This window comes from Thermobia domestica, chromosome 9 (genome assembly GCF_964235325.1).
Source record: "Thermobia domestica chromosome 9, izTheDome1.hap1.1, whole genome shotgun sequence".
Taxonomy (NCBI): domain Eukaryota; kingdom Metazoa; phylum Arthropoda; class Insecta; order Zygentoma; family Lepismatidae; genus Thermobia; species Thermobia domestica.
The window spans coordinates 207979276-208004225 of record NC_137462.1 but is presented as its reverse complement, the minus strand read 5'-3'; the positions used below and the strand labels follow the sequence as shown (position 1 = coordinate 208004225).

At 33.5% G+C, this 24950-nt stretch overlaps 1 protein-coding gene across 5 annotated transcripts in view; it reads right to left on the bottom strand.

Moving 5' to 3' along the window:
- The window catches only part of LOC145660567 (uncharacterized protein CG43867-like), a 714987-nt gene that overhangs the window by 424701 nt on the left and 265336 nt on the right, over positions 1-24950 (bottom strand). For all 5 annotated transcript variants that reach the window (XM_081725794.1, XM_081725789.1, XM_081725790.1 and 2 more), the window contains exon 2: positions 11671-11733. In XM_081725794.1, the coding sequence (XP_081581920.1) occupies positions 11671-11733 (63 nt within the window). The remainder of the gene's footprint in view (positions 1-11670; positions 11734-24950) is intronic.

The window sequence follows — 24950 nt, the reverse complement described above, 5'->3', positions numbered from 1 at the left end:
TTGTTTTACTATTTTTTCTCTATGTTTCCTGTTTGAAGTGCTTAAATATCCGTAGCGTATTAACAACAAACCTATAGGGAGTCATGATTGCCCATTGATAGAGCGCTTACATCCGGTAACAAGAGTCCGAGATTTGATCCCAGGCCATATGAGTTCATGGCAGACAACACTGAGAGAGAGAGAGAGAGAGAGAGAGAGAGAGAGAGAGATTCAAATGTGGGGGCAGACACGAATACATTCATATGCATGGTTAGAATTGGAGAAACAAATTATCGGACAACATTCACATTCTGAGGAAAATTGTGATTTCTATGAAGCATAAGAATCAAACATTCTCAGTCGAACATACAGTAGAAGTTCGAGAAATAAAAATTTTTAGTTTTACTTCCCACGATCATTCCTTATACGCTAAGGGAGACAAATGTTAGTAAAAGTGAATAATTGCGAAATAAAAAGTTTGCACCGGCAATCGAAGTCGAGACCACGTGCACCAAAGATACATGCACTAGCCACTAGACCAGCAAAGAGAGCTTGTAGAAGGTCGAGATTAACGTGTAAATAAGATTGTCTGTGGATTACAATGTTAACTTTATATTCTTTTAACTCTATACACTTTTATAAGATTTCATACTTTTACTAATCTAGATTAGTACCTCACGAATATGTATTTATACCATGTCTAGATCCCCGATTAGGTGTTGAGTGAGAACGTTTACTTGTGTGACCTTGTAGAACTTCAGACGCTGAATTTTCTTGCTTACTATGTAACATAAACATTGTTTTCTATTTTTTTTTTTTGATACATTGCAACGCCTGTTTGAGTATTTTAATAAATAACCGCTCCTAATAGAAGTAAGAGTATATTTCAAAATTTCATGCCTCAAAAGTGTTGGCATTCTCTACATATCCGAAAAGAATATGGTTTGTTAAGTAGTATTTTCCACACGTGAGTGGTTAACGTCCTGGCATCATAACCGAAAAGTTCTTGGTTGGAAAACCGTCTCCAAAAGCTGTTATTTTAAAATTCTTCAATTTCTTACGATCTTTCTTTCATTGCCCAATCATTTGATGCTTAAAAAAAAAAAAAAAGAGAGAGAGAGTTCGCCATCTTAATTCGACAACTGCGGATGTGATTATTCTTATTATGCTTCAGAGAGTCACAACTTTCCTCAGAATATGTACGCTGTCCGATCATTTGTTTTTCCAATTCTAATCTTGCATACGTGAATGTACCCCTCTTTGTCTCCATATTTGAATCTCTCCCTGAATATCATTCGGGCCTGTGATCAAATCTGCGACTCTTGAGACCAGTTGTAAGCCTGTACGAATGGCCATCGTGACTCCCTATAGGGTTGATTTATTAGGCTGCGGAAAATCAGGGACTCCAAACAGGAAGCACAAGAGACAAAAATCAGTAAACTAGCCGATTTCGTTCTAGATGTTTCGATTTTCAAGATGTTTCTCGCAGTGGGTGACCAATTTCAGAAAAAAAAACTGCATGATATTCTGACAAAAGGTTTAACAAGACTGGCATGTAAACACACATGACATTACCAATGTCCTAAACATCCACTATCATTGTCAAAGCATTCGGAGAAAACTGGCTGAAAAGTGTTTTGCTACCCTACTTTATGCAACCCGCATTACCTTATTGAATTTCTGGTTGCATGATATTTTCGATGTTTTTCTCGGACGTTGCAGGAATTCTTTGATTTTTTAAAAAGAATAATTAATTAATTGTTACTTTTTTTCTATTTTTAAGTATGCGTAAATCTTCCTTGAGAATAACTTATTCGATCAGTGAAAACCGCATCGAAATACGAAAAACGGTTCTCGAGATAATCACGTGCAGCCATACATACATAGAAACATACGTACATACAGGTAAAACTGAGAACCTCCTTTTTTGAAGGTGGTTAAAAATTGTTTTTCTCTGTTTTGTCGTAAATTAGGCTTGAGTTGTTATACTGACATATGTTATTCTATTCAGCTCAATGATATCTGTTGATTGGTATGTCTCATCTTCGGACCTTTTTGGGTTAAAATCTAATAATACTGTAGAATTATCAAAAAGATTAAGTAAAAATTAAACAGAATAGAAATTTAGAAACGTACAGGTAATAAGGAAATAAAATGACTAGATCAATTTGAGTTGGTATTAAATATTCTGCAACAAAATGATAAAGAGAAATGACGAACGAACTGAACTTAAAACTTCTTACAACGTTTGCTGACAAAATAGCCAACATGTAAAAATACTTCGTCAATAAAAGGCGTTCGTTCTATTGATTCCCATGTTTTGTCTTTATTTCTCAACCTGTTGTATCTTTATAGTGTAATGAAAGCAGGTTCTATACCACTGCATATAGATTTTCTTCTGTGAAACCTCCCTACGACAACATCCAGCCATTGGTGCACAATGGTTTGGAATTCGAATAAGAAAAGCAGGAATGTAGAAACGTTTTGTTTTTTGAGGGTTGCGTTGTTACAGTTTCTGCCTGAATATTGCAAAAACTGGTGTCCGCACTTTATGGTTTTCCGATAAAAGGACACACAAGAAATGGGAGAACATTGTATTACCGTTTTGCTTTTCTTTCTAGAATCCTCATAGTTTGATTGTGGTCTTGGTCCTGTGCGACCTTTGTTCACTTGCAATTGACGCACTGTTAACTCCGCAAGAAATAGTGCTAATGCCAAAAATAGTGATTACTACTATTATGTTTTTCTGGCTTGAGATACGACAGCTCCTGTTCCCTTCCTCTTCTACACAAATGAAAATTTTTAGTTTAACGTCCAACGGTTACCAGTGGCGGCTCACAGTGGTAATCTTAAGGGAAATTACAATTTTATAGCTACAAGTTAAGGAAAGATAAATTACTTATTATAGTACTTCTTGACCATCAGCATTATTTCGAAAGAAGTCTATGCAATGTAGTGACATGTGTAAAGAAATATCTAAATCAGCAGTGTTAGATCGTCATTATACGAAATCAAGTTTAATAAGGTAACAAAACTTCACAAGTGTGTAATACTTCCTGCATCATTATAATATCCTGCCTTCCAAGAATAGGCTAAACTCTGCTTTGTCGGGTGTCCATTCGATGGGACATTATGGCAGTCACTATTCCAACATCAATTTGGAAGATGACGGCGCGTATGGAAAAGCGGTTCGTTTGTATTTCAACGTTGTTTTTAGCACTGACACTATAGACTTATGGCTTGACTGAGATCCAAACCATATGAGGTCCCACTCGGAATCCGAACCATATGAACTCACCCTGCCGAAGGCGTGTATGCTTATCATACGATCACAATGAGCAAATCTTGATAGATGATAAATATAGTAGACTATCCAGTATCTGGCTTAACGTTGCGGAAGGGCAGGTCGGGAAACAAAAACGCCGGAGTTCCATAATATTCACTTCCTGCCCCACTCATAGCACTAAAACAAACACTATTTATATCAAAACCAGATCTTATTGGTGTTTTGTGACCTCTTATGCATTTATGCTACTTTATAAATGTTTGTTATTTAATGTTCTGTACGCTTTAAAATTTATTATTAAAAAAACACAAGAATAAGAACATTTTGTAAACATTTTTTACGATAATTTTTTAAATGCCTACGTACTTAATTACAGGAAACATAGAATTACGTACACTGTGCATACATATAATTTTAAACAAATACAACATTCACATAAAACGTAGGGCTAATGTTAAAAAAATGAATTAAACTAATTTTACGGATCCTTGATAAATGAATACATAAATGTGAAAAGACACGTCTAAGTAAAAGTCAAACCTTTTATAAAATAAAAAATAAATCTAAGTAAAAGTTGTTATTTTTTGTAAAAGTTCTTGATAGACGACTGATTCTCTTTGAAAAAGTCGCGTTTTTATGAAGGCGTTAAAAAAGTCGAGTATCGTTAAAAACTATTCCTTATTATATTACGGAGATTTTAAATAAAACTAAACCAGATAGTCACGAGCAGAATAGCCGATAGTCTACTGTATTTGAATTGTGTAATGCCATCAGATCTCTTGATGTAAAAGGTACTACATTATATTACAAAAAGAAATTCCTCCCAACTAACTGAGACTTATGAGTACTGCACTAATATTCTTTTATAAAATCAGGTGCGAGGATGGTGTACCTAATTCAATAACGTCAGGCCTTGGTTTCAGCCGTCTCCACTGATTTCTAGTTTGGCACAGGTGACTTTGGTATACCGTTAGAACCTACGATTAAACAAGTTTGTAGATAATGCGTAATCCTATACCATTGGTTATCACACATATATAAATTTATATTTGCGCAATGAGAAATCTCGTTACTTCACTTATTAAATTACCGTCGCATTCAACAGTATTTTAAGGTATTATTTTATACTCCCAATGTTTAGTTTCCATTATTGTTAACTTCAGTTTCAAGTCAATGCAGCGATTTGAAGTAATGTGCAGTGGGGATAAGAAACAAACGAAAAAACAAAATAACGTCGAAAATTGCTTTCATGAACAGACAGGATAGCTCTAAACCATCACTCACTTTATCCCTACAGTACACAACCAAAGGAAAAAACAAAAAACGAAAAGAATTGGACAAAAAGCGCAGAGGCGGTTTCCATGAACACAATGGAACTGCAGTATTGACTAAGATAGATCGTACTAACAAAAGCGGAAAAAAGTCAACTGCATCAACAAAACGAAAACCAAAAGAGAGAAAAAAGCATTGAATGTGCTTTGTTAGAAGTCAGACAAATCTGTCTTGGTTTCGCTTCTTGACCACTCACAGATTCTCTTGTACGTTCTTTTTGTAATTTCTGTTCGGTTAGTTTTAACAACTTCTTTATAATACGGGAGGGAAAATGTATTACAACTGCCAGTTTGTGCAGATGATGGTGATATTACTATTAATACTTAAGAGTTTATATTTAGCCGATCACATAATTTTGAGATAAGCATGATAATTTAAGAGAGTTTTCCCACCACAAAATATTTTTAAAATTGTATATTAATCTTATTTCATCTTGTTGTTGTTGGGTGTAATGCCCCATGATTATGCTTCTCACAAAATGGTGAGAAGCGGCGGCAGGAATGTTGTGTGACCGTAGGGTATCAACACGCTTTAAAGGAAAAGTTTACAAAACAGTAATGAGACCTATCTTATTATAAGGAGCGAAATGTTGGATGACGAAGAAGAGAGAGGAATAGAAGTTGCATGTTGCGGAGATAAAGATGCTGCGGTGGAAGTGTGGAGCGAAGCGGAAAAACAACATTAGGAATAAAGTGATCCGGAGAACAGTAAAGGTGAGACCAGTAGTAGAAAAACTGCAAGAAAGTAGACTGAAATGGTTTGGGCATGTAAGAGGAAATTTTTTGGAATACGTAGGTCATCGAGTAAATGCTACAGAAATGAGTGGGAAACGAGCCCCAGGACGGCCAAAGAAGAAGTGGGGAGATTATGTTAAGAACGATATGGTACAGTGTGGTGTCACAGCAAATATGACAGCGATCTAAAAAGCCGACCAAAGCTAGCTAAAGGTTAGAAGAAGAAGATACTAAACTAAATGGTGGAATGAACAAAGTACCGGGAAAATACCGAGAAATCCCATTCATACATGTTTGTTCAGCACATGACCCACTATGAACTCATAGGTCAACTCCGTTATGAGTATAGATATGAAAAGAAAAAGAGAGAAGGAAGTTGTTGGAAATAGTTGTCTTTTCATTCTAAAATAGTGAAATATTTCCAATTACACCAGCCGCTTGGACTTTACACTGGTATGGTGTTGCACCTATATATTGAAATGCTAATTTTATATGTTTGTAGGTGGTCAAGAAAAGTTTATATGTTTGTGGCCAAATCTTTTGACAATATCTCGGAAACCATAATTTCTAGGAAGATGCCGTTTTCACTGATCGATTGCAAATTTCGTGTAGATCGTTCAGTTCTAATTGAATATTTAAAAAATGGCCGCTAATTCTTTATTACATTAGGGGTAACACTGGAAGTATTGAAATTTAAAAAACATCCTATGCTACGAGACATACATCCCAACACCACAATACGGGGTTAGTATATCTCTTCGGCGCTTGTTTCATGGCCACATGATAATAAAAACAAGATAACCATTTCTCCAGTCTAACTAGTAAGATGAATTTTTATTGTTAAAAGCGTTTTGCCCAATGAACGTCATATATCACTGACATTATAATTAATTGTGTGCGTAATGTATTTGCTTATTACATACTGCATGCAAAAAGACATAAAACACTGATCATACATGAATTAGAAATTCTAACAGAAAGTAGGCTCAAATCTTACAAACAGTGGAGAAATTGAAAAAAATAATCGAAAAAAAAGACTCCTCATTGTGATACCACTTGCCAATTTTTATCAAGACGTCCTTCACTTGTGTCCGTAAAGGAACTGTACAGATGTTGCGTGGTATAACAAGGAGCTTCATGCTCATATGTGAATGATGGGCTATGTAAAGAGGTCCAGGTAGTGTTACACAGGAAAGAACGTTTCCAATTTAGCAGGGTGTTCAAACAAAACGTAAGAACCCGGAAAAATGATAATTATAATGCGAAAAGAACCTTTAACACCTCAAATCTGTTTCCTAATACTGCTATATTGTTGGTACGGTGTAGGCTCAAGGGAACATCCTGCTGAATTAGTTTTTTCATTTAACACAGGGCGCATTACCAGTGTAGAGCCCAAACGGGTAGATTTTTTTTAAAATTACAAACCACCAACTTCGAACAACTCTTCCAACTGTCATTTTTTTCGCATCTTTACTCATAACAGAGTTGGTTTATAGTTTCAGACTTTTGATATACCCGTTTGTCTAGTAATCAGCATTCTATTGCTTACAGCTAAAACATTTTGTCTCTTAGCAAATTAAGAAAAAAACGCTTCAAATATTAACAAAATGGCGGGAATAACTGATATAATACGGATTTCTGAATTTTATATTCCATGCAACCTGAGCATTCAGTCACTAGGCTTTTTTTTTTAATTTTCCTATGGACATCAATTAAGTCCCATTATATCTAAATGCAGGGAAAACGTGTTTCAACATTCTGAATGGAGGTTCCTTGATTAACGATGGTCTGTACTAGCAAAGAGAGAATTACAAAAAAAAAAGTTCATATTCACTTCTACACGAACCGCTTCCTCTCCCCTTTTCATAGCTTTAACCCCATCATTTGGGAGAGAAACCAACCCAGAAGATGGGCTCAGAGCGACAGTAAAATAATAATGTTATCACTCTAGTCCAGCGCCGGTAGAGGAATTTTCCCAAGTTTATGACGAATGCGAAACTGGAAACACGGGAAACTACCTCCAAACTCGAAACCCTTGCGCCTCTCCCATCGTTTTACTGAACATGCGTCCCGAGTTAAATTGCGAAACATTACAAAATGGACATAACGATCGTCGGGAAACAGTGTACCTGTTTAATGTTTGTTCATGTACTACTACAATATTAACGAATTATCCATACAAAACGTAATAGGCATGGAAAATTGTGTGTGTGTGTGTGTGTGGCAGCATGGGTGAAAAAACCTAGTTATATTTATACGTTATATCGTCATAAAGTTAGAACGATAAATGGAGGCATTAATTTATAGCATAGTAATAAGCCCAAAAAGAGTAAGAGACAATTATATGCATATAACTTTTTTATTTTTTAAGTTTTTCATGAAATAAGAACGAAACATACTATCAGGAAATGGTACTTTATACGAGCAAATATGTATATTTTTTAATACTTACGAATCTTCTTCTTTTATTATTATTATTATTATTATTATTATTATTATTATTATTATTATTATTATTACTAGCAGCGTTCATTATTATTATTATTATTATTATTATTATTATTATTATTATTATTATTGTTATTATTATTATTATTATTATTCTCAGACAATAGCGAACTTACCATAGTTCATTTAAATACACTCATACTAAACTAATCCACAGCAAATGCCTAGAATATCTCCCAAGCAAATATGGCTCCATTCTTATAAAGAAGTTATGAGATTAATATTGTACCTAAGAGGTTGACCACCACGTGACTCAAAATGGCTGTTTTGTATTTACTGTTAAGGAGCGACATATACTTTTTAGTTTCACTGAGAATATCCTTCTCTATGTGTCCACGTCCCCGTATTATGAATTTTCTCAAATTGGCCACGATATCCAAAAATAGGTGCCAAATTTTGTTGTTCAGCGTTTTGCTAAATAATAACTAATAAGATCTTCTTTTAAACCTTTGAAATCTTTCAGTTTAACGCCCGTGATTATGTCCGTTAGGCTAAGGAAAACGGATGATTAAGACAAGTGAATGATGATGGAAAAAATTGTGGAATGAGAATGTACGAGGAAACGGTAATACTTCGACAAAATCCACGGACACATTATGACCATCACAAACTTATTTGGTTAGGGATTGAACCAAGGATCCCACGTACATAAGGCTATACCACTAAGCCATCGTGTCCCCCCCACTAACATTTCCTTTGAGACAGACCATTACTTGGCATTTATATCTAGGAACATAATCTGGAACTCAATTTTGAAATTATTAACTTCAGTTCTGGTTATTATTATTGACAAAATATATTATTAGTTTACTGCGAATACAATTATTTCCGCGTACTTTTAACTTTAATGAAATCTACTTGTATCATCTCAACCTTCTCTTTGTTCAGTATTATTTTAAGGTGCCCTTCACAATTTACTTGTTTTGTCTAAAAATCAATTGAACTCCCAGGTTCGATTACGGGCTTGTCCATCTTTGCCGGACTACTCACATTAAGAATATAGTTGATGAATTACGTATTTTAGGAAAAACGGATAATGTTTAAGAGTTTCTTATATTTCATTCAATTTGGTTAATACACTTGCGAGTACGTATTTCTTGATTGTGCTAGTATATACGTAAAATGAAAATTTTATAATAAAATATTTGCCATTATTATTATTTTATTGTGCAGCCTTTAGGACAGTTAATATTATATATCTATATCTATCTATCTATCTATCTATCTATCTATCTATCTATCTATATATATATATATATATATATATATATATATATATATATATATATATATATATGTGTGTGTGTATATATATAATAAATTTTAGGTATTCATACGTTCACTTATTTATTTCAAAGTTGTTCCTAATTCCGAAATCAGCAAGCGTATTGTTTCAGTGATTATCTCACCAATCAAATCCATTCTCAAAGTCCAACATTCTCATAATTAAATCATACTTTCTAACAACCTGTTAATTTAAACAGATTTCTGGAATGTTTAAATTAACTGCTGCCGGCCACACTGATGTTTTTATTGTATGCATAAAACAATTATCTTTTACCCTATAAATAGCAAAAAAGCTCGAGAGCAGTAGATAACATCAAAATGTCACCATTATGAGGATTAAAATTGTCACTTTCAACAATGCGATTCACCTTAGTATTCATAGGACATGCATACCTCATAATGATTTTTAGAGTATTCTGGTTGTTTTTCCTGTTTTTAGCAAGTATTAATTTTAGTAATTGATTTTTTAAAACAATTTTTAATGTGTAATATCTAAATAAATTTCCATTAAGAACATACACACACACACATTTTTATAAAGCTAAGTGTAAGGAGACGACGGGTTAGATTTTCATTCTTTGGCGGCCTGTATTGCAGGTGGTGCGTGGCCGATATCACTTGACATTTGCCCAGCAGGTGAAATGAAGGATGATCACACAGCACGACACATTTTACTCAACCTTTCCCTTTTATAAACGAAAACGTAACTCGCGAAATGAATTCCAGAAATATTTGTAGAAAGATAAACATAAACCCCTTTCGCTGACAAACTATCAGAAAACTAGAGCTATGCGTTTGTGTAATCAAAACAAACATCACTGAGGGAGAGTGGGGGAGAAAAGCTGATGAGAAAGTATAACACAAAACACACGACGCACCTAGAAAAATCCATAGCAAAGGGCGAAGAATGTTATCTAGTGACATGTAACAACTCGAAAATGTCTCCTTTATAATGCATAAAATATGATTACCAGATATACTAATGCAAATAATGTTTAAAAAACATTCCACGTTCAATCAAACTACATGGTTTTAGTTTCTTGTCGGAATGTTAACGAACTTCCTTTCCTCGTAATTTTTAATTTTCTCCTCTCCAGTATTATGTGACATCGCGTGACATAGTGAAGCCCTCTCAGAGAGTGGAATTTATTAAATGGCGATTAGTCTGCTAGTATTTATAAATGTACAATGTGAGAAATTTCCGTACGATAGAGTATTATAAAAGAATTATGGAGTGAAAGCATAGTTTACATACTATATTCACAGCGAAATAAAGATAACAACACAAAAAGAGATGACACGCTAATCCATTCATTATCAAATGAATGAAAGTTTAAATTGGAATACTAAAGTTAATGTTTAATACAACTACCTCGTAGGGCAACTGAAATCTTACCTCCACAACATTGAGAGTGAGACTAACGGTAAGACACTAAGACGAGTAAAATAGTACAAAAACTTATTAATACTTTCTGAAAGTATTCTGATAACGGATATTTTAAATAGAAAGAAAGGAAACATTGGTTAAGTGCCAAATGATCATTTTTAATACAAGAAATCCCAGCTTCGATCCTGGATCATCTATGCTTATGGTCATGATACATGATATCTTACCTGTGAGCCGCCTCAAAAATCTCCAGTACACTCTCATTCTATAAATTTCACTATTTCGTTTATTTATTTGCATAAGCATCCCTGTCATTAAACATACAATGCATAATCGTAGAATTTTAATATTGGGGATTTTATTTCAGTTGAACAGGCAAAGCTATGAAAAATCTTAGTCGTCTGCAGCCAGTCTAAAGTATTCGTCAAAATATCGTATGTTTTGGACGTCTCTTATATGTCTTTTTTAAATCCTTACTTTTTAGTATTCTTTCTGGTATTAGTACTCCTGTTTCGATTTTTTTTACTTATTATATACTTGTTTCAATGTATTATAGTTATTACTAAGACGCTTTTTGAGACTTGTATAAAACAGTCAAATAGAATTTAACCAGAGAAGGAATAAACCAAATTTGATTCATACATATTTCTTCATCTGATGTTGCTTCTATGTTAACATACTGATAGGCTAAAATGTATTCACAACAGATAACTCTTTAAAATATCGAATTGGATTATAGTATCGATGCGGATTTTGTTGTCACCATAGGGTCAATAGATGTGAGACTGCTAAACTGACATATAAATGTCAGAAGAATAAAATAAAATGGCGGTGCACGATGTTAGATAGAAATATAGATCTTTGTGTCTATTATACTAGTTGATCATATTTGAAGGTAAACACAACAAACCGCAGCATTTTTCATTTCTAGTATTCAATTTCTGAAATGTAACGCTGATTTCCTTCCACTACCAAAAGGACCTATGGTTTGCAGAAAATACACAAATATTTCTCACAATCAGAACTGCGTTTCCATGCCTCCCCGGCCAACTACAGAATTAAGCAATCTGACGTATTTTACAGAAAACTTGTATAAAATGCGCACTACATTCAATTATAATGTAATATTAATTTGTAGACAATTAAATCTTTCTTACCTTATCCTCTGCTTCCTCCGCCCGAGCTTCCGCCTCCACCACCCGCTGCTCCAGCTCTGCCAACTGTAAGAAACAAAATAATTTTCCTTAGTCAAAATCTTCTCTCTTCCTTGTTATACGACAGATATCTACAAATCAAACAGATTTCCCCGAAGGATGGCGCAATTAATAGCATAAATATGTGCTATAGGCAATATATGTCAAAATAATGTTTTACAGTAACTATACCATTAACTTTTACTATTTTTCAATCCTTGAGAAAATAACACAAACTTATCCAATTCTTTTAATATATGACAGGCACTACTCTATCACAGTTACTAGCATGTGTGTCACTATTAGTAATAGTGTTGCCCGCAAGACAAAATATGAAATAAAGTTTTCTTGTCCTGTCTCATTAATTTATGTACTTGTCATAAATTAATGAGAGTACAAACTGTGGTCATGGTCAAATATTACATTTAATAATAGGAAACATAAATTCTACTTAAGGGTACCCTTTAAACAGTTAATACTACCACTTTTGATAAAATAATAATAATAAAGAAAGAAGGAAGAAGAACTGGCAGTAGAACCTTAAATGATTCTCGCCGAAAACGTCACCGAAGCTGAATCTTTTGGATACGTTCTCAGCAGCAAGATTATATAGGACCAAAGCTACAGTTCAACACACAAAAGCTTCTAACGAAAAGAACAATATACCATTTATTATATTATTTGCGGAAAATTTAAATATTGCGTAATATATTCCGTTTCTATGTAAAATTTGTATTTTTGTATATATCAGCATTTCATTTATCACAAAAAAGGAAATTCATCTCTCCCAAACGACCCCTCTGGATCCTCCAATGCTCATGGTAATGCTCTATCGTCGCACACCGCTCGACTACGCTACGCCGCCCCAAGGAGGGCTTTCAAAATTTAAAATAAGCAATGCGTATGTCATATGAAAGAATGCTGAATTTGTGTGCCGTTTTACTATTACTCTGTATATATATATTTCAGATACATATTAAATATTGATCTTTTTCTGCTTCATTTATTTTTCGATGTTTTGTTGGCTTCGAAGGGAAATATTCTGTGCAAAGACGGTCAAATAGATAAAAATAAACAATTTAGAACTTCACAATACGCATTGGTCAGTGAATTTAACAGGAGTAGATAGATTGGGAAACGAAGATTAGCATCTTTCAGCACTAAGGCTATACGAGGCGTGAACCTACAGCTTAAGATGAGATTTGAAACATATGAGCTTTTGGGCATCAAATTCGAGTCTCTCAAGCTGAAGGCGCATACACTAACCGTATAACCGTATAACTACACTAACCACATACACCGGCACGGTGGCTCAAGGTAGAGTGCTCTATTCGATCCCTACCCATGTGAGTTTGCAAAATAAAATGAAACATTTAGTTTAACGTCCCACAATTATGCACTGAGGCTAAGGGAGATGGTGATGATAAGAAATGAATGAAATGGTGAAATGAATAAAGCGAGAAGAAACGGTAGAAACCTGAGAAAACGTACGCACATGTTTGTCCACCACAAAGCTTACTTGGCGCGAGCGGGGATCGAACCAGGGACCATATGGAACTAGAGATGAATACTCTACCACTTAGCCACCGCGGCCCCGCCCTGTGACTTTGTAATGGACAGCATTATGTCCAAGGGTTTTCTTGAGATTCTCATTTTTTCTCATATTTTCATTCCACCAGTTCTTTCATGACCATTCTCTTTCATTAATCTTCCGTCTCCTTAGCTTAAAGAGCATAATCGTGTTATGAAAAGCTAGAAATTTGATTTAATTCACTAACCATGTAGCAATGAAGGAGCTCTTGTAACAATATGGAGATGTCTAAAATAAGTGGAAAATGGAGTATTGCTCGCGTGTGAGTAATAAGCGTTGTATAGGACTCCTGTTGGGAAATCTGTAGGACAAGAAAAGCAGAATTTCTGGAAATAAATAAATAATAATAATCATAATAATAAAATAGAACAGAAATGGCTTTGGATAGTGGATAAAGTGGTGAGCTTTTGTTTCTATTGCAATGAACTCTCTGCACTTTTAAACCATCGAGTTAGTTACATGTATACCTATACAAGTAAATTATTTGTGTGAGAATAAAAAATTGAAAATGAAGGAAAATAATTTAATGGTATGTATTTAATGTGTTTATATATGTAATAATAATAATGCATTTAATGGCATCATTTAAAAATGTACTTATGATAAAAATGCTGCACAAATCCGACTAAGCTGTTAATATCATGATAATTAGGCTGTTAATTGACGCAATAGTCAATAGCCTGCATGGCAATATCATTGCCGACAAACATCAGTTCTCCCAATACTAACGTATCCCTAACACTGAAGCTGAATCTATTGACTATTTAACGAGATTATTCTACCCTTTTTAACACAGCTTTATGAAAATTCTCTTTTTCCTCTCGTCAATAATTGCCGCATACATACACGACATAGGGGGAATAATTATATAGATGATCAAAGTAGAAAAGAGCGAAAATGTATTGTTACTTTCCAATACTTTCAAAGCTCTGATTCACATCATTCTTCCCCATTTTACTCCCCAAAAATAGCAGTCATATAACGCATTCACTTCCAAATTAAATGGAAATCTTTCCATTTTTGCGAACTTCTTTCTTTATTATTTGATACTTCCATTACAGGACGAAAATAATGAGAAAGAGTTTTGAAATAAACCAATAGAAACAATGATCACTTAATTATTTCTATCCAACAGCAAATCTGTCAGCATAAAATAAACTTCCAACGAGAATAATAGCAAATTGTTTATATCGCTCAACAGCACAAGTTAAAATCCCTGTTTATAGCCTCATTATAATCAGGTTACTGTTATTATTGGCTTGGCAGTGGAAAATTGCCATGAATTTGTGGGGCTAAGCATCACTTTGAATGCTATGGATAACTCGCTAATAGAACACTTATTACCAATGTGTATGCATTTAAAAAATAAATCCTTTGTAAAGTTATATAAAAAAGTGCATATCCATCTCTTTATAAACACATATCAAGAGAAGTTAACTAAGACCAAGTTTTACTCTTCTAAATGTTGGAAAATTAATTTTAACAAAATATCAAATACCTGTTATTAAATAAAGGATTTTCTAAAATAAAATAGTAGCGTTTTCAACTTCCGAATCAGATCAAACCCAAATTTCAGATCGAATATATGATTTTCAAAAATGTAATAAATATACTCCATGGTTCTGGATAATCACAATAACATTTTAAAACACATTTTTCTGACCAGAACAAAATGAATTATTTAATAATTATACGATTTTTGTTACAGTTTCAAGGACCTAACGTCCTCTTCATCAGACATTGAGAAAAGACAGATGACAGCAAATCTTATATCTTCCTAAGCCGTTAGTTAGCATTTTCATTTATATAATTTTAATTGTTGTTTTTATCTATAAACTATTTATTTTTTAATACAGATGCACTAAGATCATTGCTCTACAACACAGGATTGATCACAACTCATTTGAGAAAAATGCATTTGAAATTAATTATTTATCAACTTCGAAATTATGAAATTATTTCAATTTTTTTTCCACTTTGTTTAATCACAAATTTCACACATTTCTATAACAGTTTTCAATATAAAATTTTTTGTTGTTTTTATATATATAAAATTTAAATTTGTAATATGTAACAATATCATATAATTATATTGTTAATATATGTTAATTGTCAATGCAATTTACAATTCTATTGATCTTTATATAAAATAAAATAAAATAAAATAAAATAACAGAAATTTGGAAATATTCAAATTGCACTAATATTCTTATGCATTTTTCTTTTCTATCACTTCTAATAATTTCTCCCATTGCTCATGTATATTATTATTATTTATTTATTATTATTTAAATTTAAATTATATATATATAAAAACAACAATTAAAATTATATAAATGAAAATGCTAACTAACGGCTGAGGAAGATATAAGATTTGCTGTTATCTGTCTTTTCTCAATGTCTGATGAAGAGGACGTTAGGTCCTTGAAACTGTAACAAAAATCGTATAATTATTAAATAATTCATTTTGTTCTGGTCAGAAAAATGTGTTTCAAAAATGTAATGTGTTAATTTCTGATTCTGAAAATTAAATGTTAACAATTTTTATTTACAGTAATTCTTGAAGCATTTGATATTTTGATAAAATTAACGTTCCTTCACTTCAGAAACGGTGCACGGTATTCTGAGTATACAAACGTTCTTTATACCTAAAGCATTGCATATCTAATACTATTTTATCAATACCTACAGAACGAATATGGAATACATCGTTTATTGTACGGTATTCAAGCACGCACACGTTCTTTTTTGTTTCGTTAAAGATAAAATTATCAAGTAACTTTCGACTACAGCAATGAATTTATTACGTAGAAAATAAGCTGTTTTCTAATAAGAATAATTCACTTTGCGTTACAGAGAATCCCTTCAGAAATGATTAAAAAGATCTTATTTAATTGAGAAAATATTGAATAACATTTCTATTTGATTCTTTTTTAAAAGAAAAAAAAAGAGATTATACACCAATCCCAACAATCTTGAATTCACAATCAAGCAGGAACGAACGACTATGTTCCTGTGCTATTTAATACATTTCTTTTAATATTCACCAGACACTTGGCTAATATACTTTAAAAAAATGAAATGAAATTATTTTTTAAAGCTTAACGTCCCAGGATTATACCCTTCAGCTTAAAGGAAACAGGTGATTAATGAAGGTAAATTATTAAGGAATTAAATTCTTGTGCTCCCCCATCGGGAATCAGAACCGGAACCAGCTGCAACAAAGGTATATGTGCTAGCCACTAGACCATCGCAGGCGACTGAATGAGACATTCGAGAACTGCAACAATATTGCAAGCGGCATTTCTTTCAAAAGTAGTACAGAATCATGCGTATCGTACCAGCTCGTTTCACAAATCGTTTTAATTCTCGTGTTCTCCGAATGTGACTTCAATTCTTTGTTTATTTCTTCTAGAAGGAGGTACGGTTTGCACTGGTCCTAAAAGGAACTAGGAAATTTTCATTCATTTCCTTTCGGGTAAAGTTGCATTTTTCCGACTACCTACGTGTTTTTCTGATTTTTACTCACTCTTAACTCCTTTCACCTGAAAATGTTGATTTTCTAAGATATTATTATTATTATTATTATTATTATTATTATTATTATTATTATTATTATTATTATTATTATTATTATTATTATTATTATAATATTCGGGGGGCTGAAGTCCCATCAGCTCCTTCCCTGCGTACGCCATTGTTCCGTATATCAATAGATTTTCTTGTTAATGAAGTGCATACTTAATCAAAACATAAAACTGACCGCTTTAGAATTATTTAATACTTTTTATTATATGATAAGTTTTTAACACGTTACTATTTCTTGAATGGGTACGATTAATGTAAGCCTGATGCATTGATAGCATATTACTGCACGTAGTTGCTTTGCAAATTCCTACATGAAGATTTATTCATGATTTAAGAGAAAAATACCAGGGCTTGCCTAGATTTATTATACTGACAAAATAAGAAATCCTAAATTAAAGTTTAACCAAGCAAAAAATATTGACTAAACGTATTACAATATTTTTATGATACTGAACCAGACTTTTCCAAATTAAATATGTAATTTTCCAGCAAAATAGTAGACAATTCAAGAATTTAACAGTTGAATATCAGAGTTATAATCTGCTTTGGCTACTATTCTATTAAACAATACATGTGAAAAACAAGTATGTGACAAACCAACAATGTATGTACTTAACACACACACACATTCATTATCACATAGGAGATTTACTGTGTCACCCCCAGATGTGGGCTGAGCTAACAAGCACTTCACCAAACAAGAGATCAGGCTGTCACTTTATTGTGAACAAGAGAGTGTGTGCAAAATCAAATACTGATTACAAATAAAGCATTGCCTCGTTTAATTGCAAAATATTTGGTTTCCAACCACTAGAATACATTATCAAAGAACATGAGGGCATCATGTGAAATGAACAAACTAACAAATTAAAAGGTCTGTGGTAAGATGGTAACCTCTTTCTCTGTCTCTTCGTTGCTCAATCTTTCATATGTAATTCTAAAGTAAATGTTAGGAGAGCAAATAGAACTGAAAGTTCTCTGGTGAAATTCACTTGTCAAAAACATTGTACGTGACATTATCTTTCAAGAGCTGACAATTTTAATAGCAATTTGGACATTTTAATTGTTTGTTCTCAATACCAAATTTAAAAAGAACTATACACTTTGGATATTAGATTAATTATGACTGCATGTAGCTGAATCCTGGGAGTATTCTGGGTAGATAGAGTGTTTTTAAAAGCAATTTTATGAAAGAAAACAGTTATGCTGCTTCATGAAGCGGTAAAAATCGTGAACAAAAATTTTTATTCTTAACTGCAAATTAAAATAATTGGAAACACAGTTAACTATTTTAATTGCACTTATATATGCCTAGATATACTGACATACACACAGAACTTAAAATTGCATCAAATAAAATTTTGTCCTGAGAAACATCTCTGACACGATTTTACTGCATATATATATTACTTTCTGCCATTTAATCTATATGAAAGCACAAATCCAATATGGATAAAAATATTCAAATAGAAGTATTTTTTTTTTTTGTATTTTGACTACATTACTATAATTTTCTCTTTGATTGGACATTTATTTGGCTATATTTCGGTGCATATTTGCACATTTTCTTATTTCTTTAAAGTTAAAACTAGAATAATCCTTAAATAGAAAATTGTATAATAAAGGGTCCTGACACTGATACTTTAGTGGTTTGATGAGAATGACTAGAACAATTCATTACCGTCAAACTGTGTCCAACTCATACTTCACCTTGTTGTAAATAATAGATTCTCAATTATAGAAAGTATCCTATACAATGTAAAGCAAGCAATTTTAAGTTGAATGTTTGAACGTTTGCAAATAGTCTTAAAAATGGTTCGTACGATTTTCATGGAATTTAGTGGAAACCCGTTTTAGAGAAAGCGATTTGTCTAATTCTGACTGAAAACTCACCGAGTGTCTTTGCAGAAAACAATTGGGAGCTAACGATTTTAATGAGATTTAATGAAAACTCATTTTCCGGCATGGAGAAAAAGTTCAGTTATAGTTCAACTTTTATAAATATTATCGGCAGACTTGTGAAGGAAAAGTTCGGAGTGCCTCAATTACATCATGAATGACTTTCATGAAAGGTCATATTTGGGTAGTGGGGGAAGCGAGGTAACTGCTGGTCTGGTTGGTTAGGACATAATTGGAGGAAAACTTTTACGAATCTATGGAAACAAAATATTTCAGGGATCATCAAAAATATATTGAAAACAATTCTAAAGATTTTCATGAAATTTATTTAAAAAAAAAAAAAAAAAACAATTTTGCGTATGAGAAAGCCATTTTGCTAGGTCTCAATTTTGAAAAATCTATTTAGCGGTATCGAAGGAATATCGGTTGGGGTCACAGGTCTTCACTAGAGGCGTCATTTGGGCTTTCAGGGGAGAGACCATTGCACCCCTTAAATTTGAAATGTGTACACTTTTAATCAATAGTAATATGGTAATGAGAAATATGAGCACCTACTTATATCGAGAGTCTTGTCCCTCCTCCCTAAATAAAATCTGAAATAACGCCGCTAGTCCCCACAATCCAAAACCAAACTACCAGAAAAAGTCGCCTACACTACCTGTCATAACGTTAGTTTACTGTAAATAAAAATTAAATTTCACATAACAGCGTTTTTACTAAACATATGAATTCCAATTAAAAATTCACAATTGATGCAGTCTTACCATATGCCAAATGTCTCATGGGAAGTCAAATTACCATAACTCATTTCACATACGCCGGACAAATTATGTTAATTTAACGAAGCTCTTCTCTTTCTACTGTATTTTCTGATATTTAATTGGCATAATCACTTTTGTTCAACAGTTCTTAATGATTTTCTATATACCCACTACACTTCAACATTCATCTTATTCCATACGTAATTACTGATATTGGGAATAATATGTCACAATTGATTCATCAAGCACTTATCGTAAGTTCAAGAGCTCGATATTTCAGCGAATATGCTGACTAATTTGGTACTATTTAATCGCAGCATAAGGATCAGTAAGCGACAATTATTCCAAAAATAACAAGGATTAATAAATTTAAACTGAAGGAGAAGATGAATATGAAATGTGTAAACATTTAAAAAATCAAAATTGTTTTCAAACGTTGTATTACAATTTCTGTTTCCCGACTCTCCAAACTTGATCCTCTGCATATATCTGCTTTCCCTTTGTTGGTGCTCACCTTAGGATACGTAAGAGCACGTAGTAAGGAGTAAATTTGAAATTCTTGTTTTATATAATTGCAAGTATGAGTAACAGGAAAAATCCCAGAAAAAAAGTTTAAACGATCCTGTTCCATTCTATAAATGTTAGTATTCAGAATATGTTATTATATTTTAAAATCCTTTCAGTGTGTCCTTCTTGCTTTTGACATCAAGGATGGACTGTGGAATGAAGACCTTGGAGCAGCCATGAGTCAAAGGCTTAAAATCCGAGAAAGCTCTCGAGATGAACATCAGTGCAGAAGTTGTCCTCACATAATAAAGATCTGTTTCAAACTCCAAATCGGTTTAAATATGAAAATTGGTCATAAATGCAAAAATTTAAGAACTGGCAAGAGTAGTAGTATTTAAACAAAATCGAAACAAGATGTCAGTACTGCGTACCGTCAGAAAAAAAGTACTGGCTTATATTTAATACCACAACTTCATCTTGTAAATTTGATCAACGTTTAATTTGTTCCTGTTAAGCACTTTGCATTCTGTTTTCAGATTACATTTATTTTAATTCAGTATTAGAACGATTTAGAGACTTAGGTTGAGCAGCTGGCATAAACCTAAACGTATGTCATATTACCAAGCTATGTTACTGTACCACAGGCAATAGATGATATTATACAAGAAGGACAACGAACTACGACCACATCTCAACGTTGGGTAGGGAATTCATAAGGAGTACTCGTAGCTTTCTTTTTTCTTTCTTTTCTTTTTTTACAATATCAAGACTATTTTGATGCGCAGCGTTCACATAAGTCCACAAATCGTGTTTGATAGCATATTATAAAATGGGCTGATGTACACATCAGATCTATCACCTATAATTAACACGGTAGTTGAAAACACCGAAATAATTCATTTTTACTTTTCAATATGCTGAAACATGATTAATATTACTGAGAAGTATCCAAAATTTGTCTTGAAATCAGATATCCCAGAATAGAAATGGGGAATGGCACATTCCTTCACTACAAACTAAATGGTCTGATTTAATCTCACAAGATGCAACCTATGAATTAATATTTGGTTTAACCTAAAATAATCTAATTGTTTAATAATGTGGAGATTTACATATTATTTAATTAAATTCCGAAACAAGGTAAACTGATCGGAGAAAGTAAACAATCTTTTAAAATTGTATAATGCAAACTAAAATAAACTAACGAAAACCCAACTTTTGCCTGCTGCCTGGCATCTTCTGACGCAGTATACCTGCATTAGAAGGATAGCAACTGTCCGGGGATACGGGTGGCAAAATGATGAACGCATACAAGAGAATTGTAATAACAGCATACCAACCACCGAAGCAGCCAGAAGCAGTAAGAGAAATGAGAGAAAGAAGCACATGAAAACAATTTTAGTCCAACAACGATACGCTATGCAAACATAGGGTACAGTATTACAACATAGCATGATGAAGAAATCCGGTTTCGGATTTATCTTTTACCTGAAACACAGAATCTTATTTCCATTATGCTATCAAGCTTATCCAACAAGAAATGTGATGATACAAATACGATATTTACTCTACTTTGTCATATTCCAGCGATTCTAGATACAATATGGCAAGCTGACCCGAAATCTGTAGTAAGATATTCTCAAACTCAATGCAAGGCTTTGCTTAGATGTCCCTACTCAAAAAGGGATATTTTACAAGATTTGTGTGAAATAAATTTTTAAAAAATCCAGTTCACGCAAGACCCTTAAATTTAGCCTACAAGTAAATCGCGAGTGGTCCTATTCACGGCTCATCAGTACATGGTGCTTTTTCCGGAGAGACAAATGCTCTCATATACCCACATACTGAAATTATTTAATATTACACACATATGCTGCATTATCGTACAACCAAGATAGCTGACTTCAAATTTGAAATTAAAATTTTGATAATCCTATTTGTTCTTGAGATGCAGTCCAAGCCTCAAAATTAAACTTCTGTCGACGCTATTGCCAAGTGGCTATCATGTGTGTTTTTTATGCGCATAGCTTAATCTCCGATTCCCGATGGGGTTGCATGCTTCGGATATAATATCGAGCAGTGGTTCGAATCCCACTTTAACCAGGCTCCTGTCATATTCTCAATACTGAAAATGGAGTTAAGCTCCAATCAATCACTTAATCATAGAAATCAATGAATTGCCAAACACGTTGTGACAGTTTAAACGGCCAAATAAATCAACAGTGCAAATGAATCAACAGATCTGCAGACCACTTGTCAATAGTTCTTTTCGTTCTCGAGATACTGGACGTTACATGCACTACATACACCAGAGAGGGCAGAGACAAAGCGAATGTAGAAGTTTGTTTGTTTTTCGCTTCTTTTTTCTTTGGTAGTCGCTAAAATATGAAAACTATTATAATGTATTATCAAATGAAGGAGCGCTGGAAATGGTAGGAGATAAAAGGAACAGTCGAAGGGTGGCTATTCCAAAAAGAAGAAATAGGATAATTGTACACATTATGAGAATGGAAAACTGAGTCAATATATATATTTTTTCACAAAAACAAGATCTGCTATGTTCTAACTCAAAACTTGTAATTTGAATCTTTGGTGATGATTTAGCTTTTTGTTTACAAACCGTACAGCATTATATGGTGCGTTCAGTGCACACAAGAATCAAGTAAACTTGTTTGTCATTTTGGACATATTTCACCTTTAAGACTCTACCTGAAGTTCTTTTATATACAGATTTTAAACATTAAGATTCATGTCCAGATATTGTTAATACATCTTATAATATAAAAAACAGTATTAACTTCTCGTACTCAAGCTATCGTACAACTTGTCCATTTTGCATCACAACTTTGGGAATTGGGCTTGACTCCGTTGTGTTCTGAACGACTCATATATTTACGAGGTGGGACTGATCAGTTCTAGGCATAACTCAATAGGGCAGGCTTGAAAGTTTTATGCTATTCAATGTATTCTCCCCGGTCAACATGCTTGGCACACCGTTATACCAACTTCTAAGCCGAAAAAAAAGAAAAAAAGTTCTGCAGCTGCTATAACCTCGTTATTTCTCCAAAATTTATGACCTTTCATAACTTTTCTTTTTAAATCCAGGGAAGAAATAATAATCAGAGGATCCAAGGTCTGGCGAGTAAGGTGGGTGGTTAAAACCCTAGATTCTTTAGAAAATCCGTTATTCTTCTAACCTCGTAAAAGGAAGCATTGTCCTGCAGAAGCAGCACACCTCTTCTCAACTTTCCCCAGCGTTTTCCTTTAATAGCGTCCTTTAACTTAGTCAGAAAACTGCAGTAATACTTCAATGTTATGGTTTGTTTCTTTGGAAGATAGTTTGATTGCGAAACACTATCCCAGAATATTGAGGCAGGCACTTTGCCTATGTACTTCAGTGCTTTAAATTTCTTTGGTTTTGCAGATCTTGAGTGGTGCAATTCGCACGACTGCTGTTTAGTCTCAGAATTAAAGTAATGGTACCAATTTTAATCGTAAGTAATGAGTCGATTCAAAAAATTCGCCTTGAAGTTCGCAAAAGGTGGTTTAAGCATACGAAAAGTATCTGATTTGAGCTTTCCTGCTTTTTTGTCTTCATGTCATGGAGCAGTTTCACTCGTCTCCAACATTTTACATAACACAGTTGATGACGTGAAAATTGCACATTTGACAGAGGCACTAGAGATATGGAAAGGCACTTATAACGAAATTCCAGAGACAAAAGGAGTACAAAGGAAATGGGATGACATATTATTAAATCAGATAAGAGAAAGGGAAATAGTTTCAGAAAATCCTATTGATACTGCCCGTCTTAAAGCGCTTCACAAGAAAGAGTCCGGAGCATGGTTGCAAGCTACACCCTCAAAAAACATAGGAACATTTATGGAAAATAATATCTTTCAAATAAGTGTAGCCTTACGCCTTGGCATAAATATATGTCATGAATTCATGTGTGTATGTCAGAATCAAATGGATGCTAAAGGTCTTCATGCTTTGAGTTGCATCAGAAGCAGTGGGAGATTTTCACGCCACGGAGAACTAAACCAAATATTAAAGCGAACTCTCGCCAGCATAGACATCCCCAGCATTTTGGAACCAACAGGAATGTTACAGGATGATGGCAAAAGACCAGACGGAATGACTTTAATTCCCTGGAAAAGAGGCCAAAGTCTAGTGTGGGATGTTACATGCGTAGACACTTTCGCACCCTCATACATAACATTAACCAGCGAGGAAGCAGGAAGTGCAGCCGAGGCAGCTAGTAAACGAAAGCATTTGAAATATTCCAAATTAAAGGAAGATCATTTTTTCATTGCTTTTGCTACTGAAACCATGGGTGTTTTTAGTAAAGAAACAAGTAAATTTTTGACAAATTTGGGGTTAGCTTTAATTAATAAATCAGGTGACCCTAGAAGCAAACATTTCTTGTTCCAACGGGTAAGCCTTGCCATTCAAAGAGGCAACGCAATAAGTGTTTTAAATTCATTCCCGTTCACACACAAAATGGATGAAATTTTTTATTTAAAATAAATCCTAAAATATTTTGAAAAACAATTTACCGTATTGTAAGTTTGGTTGAGAATTGTCAAGAATTATACATGAGAAGCTCAGAATAGTACACGTGTACAAGATGTTCAACATGTACCGTTAAAAAATGTAACTTCTGCATTTCTATATAAAAAAATTAAAATGGATATTTTCGTGAAAATAAAAGGGTGGAAAACGAAGCTCGACAAGTTCAATTCATGGAACAACCTCATAGTGAGAGCGTGCACTCACTCACTTCGGTCTATTCGATATTAAATAATGACAACAGCTCTACCCACATGCAATCCAGATTTACCAATATTTGCTCTCAGAATCGATTAGTGGAGGCAGCCTCTTTTAAGCAAAATTCA